Consider the following 10972-nt stretch of genomic DNA (forward strand, 5'->3'; position numbering starts at 1 on the left):
GGCCATGAAATCTGGTTCTGAGACAGATATACTTGCTAATTCTGGGTGGTCTATGCCTGCCTGTCTGCAAGGTCACAGAAGGACCTGCCCGCCACCTCTTGTTGCTTTCCTGATGGCTCCCTTGGTCTCCTGCAAGTTCTCCAAGGCCATCTCAGTCCTTGTTCAAGTCTACATTTCCTGGAGAGAACCCTTCTTGGCACTGTCACCTCTGTTGAGATAACTGTCCTCCAAATCTCCAGTCCCCTTCTCTAGCCACCCCTAGAAATACCTCCTGGGGATCCCCATCTCCAGGCTGTCTGAATTCCTTCTGGCCTCTCAGTCTCTGGATGCTGAGGGCCACTCCCTTTTCCTTCCTCAAGTCCTTACTTTCTTTGGCTTCAGGCACTTGCAGTTTTGTGGCCTTTTAAAGTCCCATGGTTTTCCTCCTGCCTCTCCAGATGCTGCTTCTCCATCCTTCACTTGATTTCCCTGCCTTGAATGTAGAGATGCTCGTGACAGTGTTATGGGCCACTTTCCTCCTCTCACCCCATTGCTCCCTGGGGAATCCCACCCATCTCAGGGCTCATGGGTCTGTTTCTTACTGACCACCCAAGTCCACCCCTCCAACAAAGGCCTCCCCTGAGCTCCAGGCTCCTGAGCCAATGCACTCTGGACATCTGTCACCACGTGGATAGCCTGCAGACATCACACCATGGCTGCAACCGAGCTCTTGAAAACCTTCCCGAGGCTGGCATGGTGGCTCTCGCCTGTAATCCCAGAACTTTGAGAGGCTGAGGCGAGTAGATCACTTGAGCCCAGAAGTTCAAGACCAGCCTGAGGAACATGGCGAAAACCTGCCTCTACTAAACATACAAAAATTAGCCAGGCGTTGTGGCACATGCCTGTGAACCTGGGAGGCGGAAGTTGTATTGAGCTGAGATCATGCCACTGCACTCAGGCTGGGTGAGACTCCATCTAAAAAAAAGAAAATTAAAAAAAAAAACCATTAGCCAGGCATGGTGATGCATGCCTGTAGTCCCAGTTACTCGAGGGCTGAGGTGGGAGGATCACTGAAGCCCAGGGTGTGGAGGTTACAGTGAGCTGAGATCACATCATTGCTCTCCAGCCTGGGCCATAGAGTGAGACCCTGTCTCAAAGAAAAAGAACAAAAAAAACTTCCCCACGTTGCAGCCATCTCCTGCCTGCCTCAGTCAGTGTTCCCTGGACCTATTATTAAACTCTATGTAAATTCATGGAAAATGTCGTCAAATTTAGAGTTTCTGCTCAAATAATGTTCATTTTAATTTGGTATCACTCACACACTAAAAACTTGAAGAGGGTGTTTTTGTTTTGTTTTGTTTTGTTTTTTGAGACCAAGCTTTGCCCTGTTGCCCAGGCTGGACTGCAATGGTGATCTCCGCTCACTGCAACCTCAGCCTCTCAGGTTCAAACCATTCTTGTGCCTCAGCCTCCCAAGTAGCTGGGATTACAGGCACCGCCACCACGCCCAGATAATTTTTGTATTTTTAGTAGAGACAGGGTTTCACCATGTTGGCCAGGCTGGTCTCAAACTCCTGACCTCGTGATCTGCCTGCCTCAGTATCCCAAAGTGCTGGGATTACAGGCATAAGCCACCGAGCCCGGCCCAAAGAGGATGTATTTTCTTTTTCTTTATTCTTTTTTTTTTGAGACGGAGTCCCACTCTGTTGCCCAAGCTGGAGTGCAGTGTGGCACGATCATGGCTCACTGCAACCTCCACCTCCCAGGTTCAAGCAATTCTCTGCCTCAGCCTCCAGAGTAGCTGGGACTACAGGCACAGGGCACCATGCTCGGCTAATTTTTGTATTTTTAGTAGAGACAGGGTTTCATTAGCGTGGCCAGGCTGGTCTTGAACACCTGACCTCGTGATTCCCCCACCTCAGCCTCCCAAAGTGCTGGGATTACAGGCGTGAGCCACAGCGCTCAGCTGGTGTATTTTTTAATATCCAACCTGAAACTGCAGGAAAGGCCCTGTCTGAAAGGAAGACTTCGGAAGCCGGGAAAGGAACCTGAATTAACTTCACGCTCGGCGACTCAGCTGTTCTTCACCAATCAGGCAGTGACAAATATATCCACCAGGGGGCAGCATCTACTTATTTCTAGCCCTTGGCTCCACGCTGGGACTTGATTTTGGGATGGTTGCCAGGGAAAGAGCTCTTGGTTGGGAGAAGCGTGCCTTTGGGGCCCTTTCACACATTTCTCCCCGACACTCAGAGATAGGTTGGGTTTTCTCCATTTTTTTCATGAGGGAACAGAACTGGGATTTGAAAAATTGGTCTTCATTATTCCCGAGCTGATAACCGTTCCTTGGTGTCCTTCCCCCACCCCACCCCCTACTCTTGCAGACTCCTCTTTCCCTCGTTTGTTCACGAAGACAGGTACTTAAGATGCTGCAGAGACAAGCAGCCACTTCCTAGGCGAGCTCCACTCATCCTCCTACCCTCCCTTGCTCCAGAGTAGGTGTCCCCAAACTACGGCCCCGAGGGCCGCATGCGGCCCCCTGAGGTCATTTATCCGGCCCCCCACCGCACTTCAGGAAGGGGCACCTCTTTCATTGGTGGTCAGTGAGAGGAACACAGTATGTGGCGGCCCTCCAACGGTCTGAGGGACAGTGAACTGGCCCCCTGTGTAAAAAGTTTGGGGACGCCTGCTCCAGAGCATGGACTGTTAAGGGGAAAGGACGTGGAAACATCTAAGTGCCTCATTACATCATTACATGCTGAGGAAACCGAGGCTTCCAGGAGGGGAAGTGACTTTTTTTTTTTTTTTTTGAGACGGAGTTTCGCTCTTGTTACCCAGGCTGGAGTGCAATGGCGCGATCTCGGCTCACCGCAACCTCCGCCTCCTGGGTTCAGGCAATTCTCCTGCCTCAGCCTCCTGAGTAGCTAGGATTATAGGCACGCGCCACCATGCCCAGCTAATTTTTTGTATTTTTAGTAGAGACGGGGTTTCACCGTGTTGACCAGGATGGTCTCGATCTCTTGACCTCGTGGTCCACCCGCCTCGGCCTCCCAAAGTGCTGGGATTACAGGTTTGAGCCACCGCGCCCAGCCTTTTTTTTTTTTTTTTTTTTTTTTTTTTTTTTGAGATGAAATCTCCCTCTGTCACCCAGGCTGGAGTGCAGTGGCATGATCTCGGCTTACTGCAGCCTCTGCCTCCCTGGTTCCAGCTATTCTCCTGTTTCAGCCTCCCAAGTAGCTGGGACTGCAAGCATGTGCCTTCATGTCCTGCTTTTTTATTTTTTTATTTTTTATTTTTAAATAAAGATGGGGTTTCACCATAATGGCCAGGCTGGTCTTGGACTCCTGACCTCAGGTGATCCACCCACCTTGGCCTCCCAAGGTACTAGCATTACAGGTGTGGGCTACAGCCTACAGCGCCCAGCCTTTTTTTTTTTTTTTTTTTTGAGACGTAGTTTTGCTCTGGTTGCCCAAGCTGGAGTGCAATGGCGTGATCTCGGCTCACTGCAACCTCTGCCTCCCTGGTTTAAGTGATTCTCCTGCCTCAGGCTCCTGAGTAGCTGGGATTATAGGCAAGTGCCACCACGCCTGGCTAATTTTTAATATTTTTAGTAGAAACAAGGTTTCACCACTGGGCGCGGCGGCTCACGCCTGTAATCCCAGCACTTTGGGAGGCCGAGGCGGGTGGATCAACAAATCAAGACCATCCTGGTCAACATGGTGAAACCCCATCTCTACTAAAACTACAATTAACTGGGCATGGTGGCGTGTGCCTATAATCCCGGCTACTCGGGAGGCTGAGGCAGGAGAATTGCCTGAACCCAGGAGGCGGAGGTTGCGGTGAGCCGAGCTCACGCCATTGCACTCCAGCCTGGGTAACAAGAGTGAAATTCCGTCTCAAAAAAAAAAAAAAAAAGAAACAAGGTTTCACTATGTTAGCCAGGCTGGTCTCAAACTCCTGACCTTAGGTGATCCACCCATCTCGGCCTCCCAAAATGCTGGGATTACAGGCATGAGCCACCGAGCCCAGTCTGCCCTGCTATTTTTTTTTTTTTTAAATTTTTATTTTTAGTAGAGATGGGGGTTTCATCCTGTTAGCCAGGCTGGTCTTGAACTCCTGACCTCAGGTGATCTGTCTGCCTTGGCCTCCCAAAGTGCTGGAATTACAGGCATGAGCCACCATGCCCAGCCGGAAGTTGCTTTTTACTTTTTCAAGCCACTCTGCTAGTGAGGGATGGAATGATGGGACTCACGGGCTCTCAGCCTGGGTTCCAGCATGCCCTGAGGGCAACCTCTCTGTCCAGTGTCATCCCCATCTTTGACTCTGTTAAATCTTTTTTTTTTTTTTCTTTTTCTTTTTTTTTTTTTTGAGACGGAGTTTCGCTCTTGTTACGCAGGCTGGAGTGCAATGGCACGATCTCAGCTCACCACAACCTCCGCCTCCTGGGTTCAGGCAGTTCTCCTGCCTCAGCCTCCTGAGTAGCTGGGATTACAGGTACGCACCACCATGCCCAGCTAATTTTTTGTATTTTTAGTAGAGATGGAGTTTCACCATGTTGACCAGGATGGTCTCGATCTCTTGACCTCGTGATCCACCCGCCTCGGCCTCCCAAAGTGCTGGGATTACAGGCTTGAGCCACCGCGCCCGGCACAAGATTTTCTGACTGCCTGTGTGTGCCAGGCATGGTGCTGGGCATGGTGGAGCTACAGATCAGAACCAGCGGCTGCCCTTGATGGCTTAGTCTGGTGGAGGAGACAGTTCTGAGGAAGAATGATGCTTATCTGACTCAGTGTCACTTAAACCTTGGCTCAGTGTCCCCTCTTTGAAAGGTTCTCCAGTACACTCTTACTTCAATCTAAAGTAGTTCTCTAGCCACATGTGGTGGCACGTGCTTGCAGTCCCAGCTCCTCAGGAGTCTGAGGTGGAGGATCTCTTAAACCCAGGAGCTCAAGGCTGCCATCATCTATGATCTTGCCACTGCACTCCAGCCTGGGCAACAGAGCGAGATCTTGTCTGTAAAAAATAATAATAATAGCCGGGCACGGTGGCTCAAGCCTGTAATCCCAGCACTTTGGGAGGCCGAGGCAGGTGGATCACGAGGTCGAGAGATCGAGACCATCCTGGTCAACATGGTGAAACCCTGTCTCTACTAAAAATACAAAAAATTAGCTGGGCATGGTGGCACGTGCCTGTAATCCCAGCCACTCAGGAGGCTGAGGCAGGAGAATTGCTTGAACCCAGGAGGCGGAGGTTGCGGTGAGCCGAGATCGCGCCATTGCACTCCAGCCTGGGTAACAAGAGCGAAACTCCGTCTCAAAAAAAAAAAAAAAAAAAAAAAAAAAATCATAATAATAATTTTTATTTTAATTTTTAAAAATTTGGAATGTTTCATAAATTTGCATGTCATCCTTGTGCAGGGGCCATGCTAATCTCTGTATCATTCCAAAAAAAGAAAAATTGCTTAATGTACAAATATTCAGATGGTCTCAGCAGTATAGGCTTATAGCTTAGTGCTACCTGGACAAGCCGGGTACCTTTCATTACCCCTCCCCAGCCCCACCTTCTGCTTCCCATTTGTTCATTAACACCTTCTCTGGCAAACATGAAAGACAGAAGGGTGGGGTGGGATTGTCAGTTTCATTTCCTTTATCGGATAAGTGACAATTTCTATCTTGGGTGTGAGTCCCAAGATATATTATAGGAGCCATGTTAAAGAAGCTTCAAAGATTGTGGCAGAAACAAGGCAACTTGTGTGTTTTCAGTTTCTGTGTGTTTTCAGTCTCATAGACATTATAACATCAGTTTCTAGCTGGATGACCTTCAACAGATTACCTAATCTTTCTGTGCTTCAGTTTCTTCTTTTTAGACTAACCATACTTACTTCATGGGGTTGACTTGTGTATTTTTTTTTAAGAGGGAGTTTTGCTCTTGTTGCCCAGGCTGGAGTGCAATGGCGCGATCTTGGCTCACCACAACTTCCACTTCCCAGGTTCAAGTGATTCTCCTGCCTCAGTCTCCCAAACAGCTGGGATTACAGGCATGCACCATCATGCTCGGCTATTTTTTTGTATTTTTAGTAGAGATGGGGTTTCTCCATGTTAGTCAGGCTTGTCTCGAACTCCCGACCTCAGGTGATCTGCCTGCCTTGGCCCCCGAAAGTGCTGGGATTACAGGCGTGAGCCACCGCGCCTGGCGGACTCGTGTATTAAAAAAGGAAAAGTAAACAAAGTTCCTAGAGCAGAGCCTAGCACCCAGTGGCTGCTCAGCCCTGGGCCTGCTCCGTCTTCCCCTCTCCTAACTTCACCATGCTCAGCTCTATCTTTGGTACATTAGCTGCTGCTGCAATCTGTCACACTCCAACTTGGGGTGTAACAAACTAATTTCCTAAGGTCTTAATCTTAGACTAATTTCCTAAGGTCTTTAGGGATTTGGGGAGGCTCCCTGCATTGCTGGGGAAACCAGGTGGCTGGTTTTGTAGGGCAGGGGGGAAGAAGGAGGTGGCAAGGCATGCTGGTGACAAACAGATGGGAAGCTTATTTATCAGCACTTGATTGAGGCGGGTGGGCAGGAAAAGGCTGGGCCCTGCTGTCTGGCAGTGACTTCCCCTCTCCTTTTTGCAATCCCTCTCACACATAGCCTTTAAAAAGGTTAATATTGAATTATACAATAAATAAATGAATCCAACCTCCAGGCAAAAATGCAAATATTAAAGTTACAATGTACAACTTCATTCTTCTCTGACTTGCCCTTCCCTCCCTTCCCCGAGCAATTCCACCTAATTACTGTTGTCCTTTTGGTCACAGTGCCCCTTTGTGTGACATCTCCTTCCTTTCAGGGCTGCTGAGACTGTAGCAGGCTGCAGTGGCTGGGGAGACTCCACTTGTTCCTGTGCCCCTCTAAGCAGTCCTACACAGGGCTAAAGAACGTCTATAAACCTTTCCAGAAGCTTCCAGTTGACATATTCTCTCTCTCCTCTGAAATCCTACAAATGCTATCTCATGATTTACAAAGACCCAATACATGTGCTGTCTCATTCTGTCACTGCCAGTGATCAGTCTTAAGCCCTCTGAGGCCTGGTTCCACAGCCGAGACATCCTCTGTTTATCCACGGTCTCTCTGTCTTATTCAGAGCACACAGTATGAATGAGATCAGTAAAAATATTGGTTTTTTGTTTGTTTGTTTTGTTTTGTTTTGTTTTGTTTTTTTGAGACGGAGTTTCACTCTTGTTACCCAGGCTGGAGTGCAATGGCGCGATCTCGGCTCACCGCAACCTCCGCCTCCTGGGTTCAGGCAATTCTCCTGCCTCAGCCTCCTGAGCAGCTGGGATTACAGGCACGCACCACCATGCCCAGCTAATTTTTTGTATTTTTAGCAGAGACGGGGTTTCACCATGTTGACCAGGATGGTCTCGATCTCTTGACCTCATGATCCACCCGCCTCGGCCTCCCAAAGTGCTGGGATTACAGGCTTGAGCCACCGCGCCCGGCTGTTTTGTCTTTTTTGAGACAGAGTCTCACTCTGTCGCCCAGGCTAGAGTACAGTGGTGCGATCTCAGATTTCCGCAACCTCCACCTCTGGGTTGAAGTGATTCTCCCGCCTCAGCCTCCTGAGTAGCTGGGATTACAGGCATGTACCACCAAGACCGGCTAATTTTTGTCTTTTTAGTAGAGACGAGGTTTCACCCTGTTGTCCAGGCTGGTCTCGAACTCCTGAGCTCAAGTGATCTGCCTGCCTCGGCCTCCCAAAGTACTGGGATTACAGATGTGAGCTACTGCACCCAAACACACTGTCGAGTGATAAATAATTCTGTCTTTGTCAATCTATTTTAACAAGGAAGGCCTTTGAGGGGTCTGCTGCTGGACTAAACTCAGCTAGCAATTGAAGGATTTCTATTGAGGATGCTTAGCCCTACAACTTCCCCGATAAGAGAGGAGGGAAAGCCAAGTGGTGAGGGGCTCAGGCTCTGGACTCAGACATCCTCGCTCAGCCACTTACTAGCTATGTGTAACCTTTGATAAGTCATTTAACCCTTCATGGCTTTGTTTATCTGTAAAAGGCAGACAGTCCCTAACAGGCTCTTGTGGGTAATGGGCTTAGCGCTGTGAAGCAGCTGCTTTGTGGGGTTCCAGGTTCACACAGGTTTGACAATTGAATTATGAAGGTTAAAGGAGAAAGACTTGTCGGCCTCTATATGGGGTGGTATTTCTGCCTGGGGGAGGGGATGCAGTGGTAGTGCAAATATTAGGGTATTCATGTATTTCCTCCCGAGTCAAACGCTGCCAGGCACGTTCCTTTTGCCCCCCCACCCCATCCTTTCTTCCGGATTAATTCCAGGTTTAATTCCAAATATTAGAATGCGATTGAAAAAAATCAAATAGAGCGGCCACAAACTGGGCAAGCATCTCTTCGCTTGTGGCTGGGGCTGCAGCGCCCGGGGCTCCACGCCCCGCCCCGCCCCGATGATTGGACCGCGCCTCGTGACGTCACACGCGGGTTTTTAAGGCCGAGCCCCAGGCAGGCTCCACAGAGGCGGCGGTGGAGGCGCGCTGGGTGCCTGCGGGGGTCTCGCGGGCGGATGCGGTGTTTGGCCGGGAAAGGAGCGAGGAGAGCGCGGCTCACAAGAGGTAAGCGGGCACTCCAGACCGTGCTGAGGCGGTCCCGGTGGGGGCCGCTGGAGCTAGTATTGGCGATCGGAGGACGGCGGGCGGGCAGGGGAGTGCCGCGGGGCGGTGGGGCGGAGGTCGCGGAGTAAGGAAGGGCACCGTTTCAACGGCTTGGGGTGCGGAGGGCCGGTGGGAGCCAGACTCAATCTCCGGCCTCAGCGTCTGCACCCCAACTCTTAGTTTGGGGACACTGTCGACTTCGCACTTGCCGCGGGGATCTTGCCTGGAGGATGGCGCCATAAGCTCTGAGAAGAGGCTCTAGAAGCCCACCGTCCACGGATCGAGCCCTCACCCCCAGCTTGAGTGGCCCAGGACCTGGGGGTCTCTCTAGGTCCCATCGCCCCGCCACGACCCCCCAGAGAGTTGGGCAGCACCTCTGTTACACCTGCAGCTTAAATATAAAAGGCAAGGAATTTTTAAAAGGCCGCTGATTCAGAAAGGGATCAAGAAATTGCCAATCTTGTGTGTGTTATTAAACGTCTCCTTTTTCTCTCCCATGACTTTTTCTTGGTTCGGATAACCCAGGAGTGCTCCCTGGAACCTGCAATTTCAAGGCCTCCTCCCTGCCTCTACTAGGCGCCTTAGTTCACTATGGGGAACCACTTGACTGAGATGGCACCCGCCGCCTCCTCCTTCTTGCCCCACTTCCAAGCCCTGCATGTCGTGGTCATTGGGCTGGACTCTGCTGGAAAGACCTCCCTGCTTTACCGCCTCAAGTTCAAGGAGTTTGTCCAGAGTGTCCCCACCAAAGGCTTCAACACCGAGAAGATCCGGGTGCCCCTCGGGGGGTCGCGTGGCATCACCTTCCAAGTGTGGGACGTCGGGGGGCAGGAGAAGCTGAGACCGCTCTGGCGCTCTTACACCCGCCGGACCGATGGGCTGGTGTTTGTGGTGGACGCTGCGGAGGCCGAGCGGCTGGAGGAGGCCAAGGTGGAGTTGCACCGAATCAGCCGGGCCTCGGACAACCAGGGGGTGCCGGTGCTGGTGCTGGCCAACAAGCAGGACCAGCCCGGGGCACTGAGCGCTGCTGAGGTGGAGAAGAGGCTGGCAGTCCGAGAGCTAGCAGCCGCCACTCTCACCCATGTGCAAGGCTGCAGCGCTGTGGACGGTCTGGGCCTGCAGCAGGGCCTGGAGCGCCTCTACGAGATGATCCTCAAGAGGAAGAAGGCGGCTCGGGGCAGCAAGAAGAGACGGTGACCCGAGCCCTCCACCTCCCTTGCCCCCCACCTAGTAGGGATCTGCACACTTGGACAGGGTGTGTGTGGCCAGCCTGTGACCTCTCAGTCAGCCTGGGTGCAGGACCCGTCCACCTCTATGAAGGATAGAGGAGCATGGAGTGGGGGGTTCCTGTTTGGTGCCACATTGGGGTGGGGATGGGAGATGGGATGGCTTTGCACATCTCTCCCTCATTCTCTCTGGAGAAGTGGGGGCTGCAGGAACGTGGAGGCGTAAATGTAAACTGTGACTCTACCTCGACCCTGTTCCTCGTTTTTCTTCTCTGGCTTTTTAATTGGATGTGTTTTGGGGGGGATAGAAAGTGGCTTGGAGAATGTGTTTGGGATGAAAGAATGGTCTCCCCATCCTCTGTCCCCCCAACTGGGGAGTCTCCCCAGGCTGCTTTTCTAGGGATACCAGTCACATAGTTTTTATTTTTGTGTCTGTGAAAGTGCCAAGAACCCCTCCCCCACATTTGTAGATCCATGACCCTTTTTATAAGCCGCGTGCGTCCTCTGTATTAACTGTTTTTTAGCACTTGCCTGTAAGTTATTAAAGACTGATAACTCTGTAGCTCTTACTTTGGTCTGGCATTTTCCTCTCCTTATCTTGCCTCAGAGATAGTCCGAGATTTCTATGTGGCATTGGGGGGAGCGGGGGAGGGAGATTTCTCTTGAAGCTGAATTTGCAAAGCAAGCACTTACAAAAATCAGCTTGTGTGTTATGGATGGCTAGTGAAAGTGATAGGGTGGAGCTGAAAACCCCTCAAGCTATTGCCTGATCCTTGTAGCCTTTTGGGTGGGGTCACTTCCTTTTTCTCTGATTTAACACCCTTCCCGTCATCCTCTGGGTCTTACTTGTCCCTTATATCAACTGTTCCTTGCAGATTTAACCTCAGATTTTGCTGGTCTGAGCTGCTCCTAGGTTCTTGACCTTGGGGGCATCTAAGTCTGTAGAAGTAAGTCCTGAAGGAGCCATCCTGTTCCTATCCTGCCCACTTCTCCAGTCTCTGGTTGATTTTTTTCCCCTCCTTACAGGATGTGGTGAGAATGGAAAGTAATTCCTCCCTGGCCTTAAGTCACCTCTGTGTACTCAGTCCTGCTGACTGGCTCGG

The 10972-nt window shown here is 51.0% G+C and overlaps 1 protein-coding gene and 1 pseudogene across 2 annotated transcripts; one reads left to right on the forward strand and one right to left on the reverse strand.

The window, feature by feature from the left end:
• Positions 1 to 5351: 5351 nt before the first annotated feature.
• LOC120366975 (U6 spliceosomal RNA) lies at positions 5352 to 5451 on the reverse strand (annotated as a pseudogene).
• A 3039-nt stretch (positions 5452 to 8490) lies between these two features.
• On the forward strand, positions 8491 to 10438 carry ARL4D (ARF like GTPase 4D). Of its 2 annotated transcripts, XM_074389131.1 has the most exons (3): positions 8491 to 8604; positions 8824 to 9048; positions 9169 to 10438. In XM_074389131.1, exon 3 carries the CDS (start codon positions 9235 to 9237, stop codon positions 9838 to 9840), a length of 606 nt encoding a protein of 201 aa, XP_074245232.1. In that variant the 5' UTR covers positions 8491 to 8604; positions 8824 to 9048; positions 9169 to 9234; the 3' UTR covers positions 9841 to 10438. The 2 variants fall into 2 exon arrangements, with proteins under 2 accessions (XP_074245232.1, XP_003943707.1); XM_003943658.4 differs by lacking the exon at positions 8824 to 9048.
• The last annotated feature ends 534 nt before the right edge of the window (positions 10439 to 10972 follow it).

Source organism: Saimiri boliviensis, chromosome 17 (genome assembly GCF_048565385.1).
Source record: "Saimiri boliviensis isolate mSaiBol1 chromosome 17, mSaiBol1.pri, whole genome shotgun sequence".
NCBI classification, from domain to species: Eukaryota; Metazoa; Chordata; class Mammalia; order Primates; family Cebidae; genus Saimiri; species Saimiri boliviensis.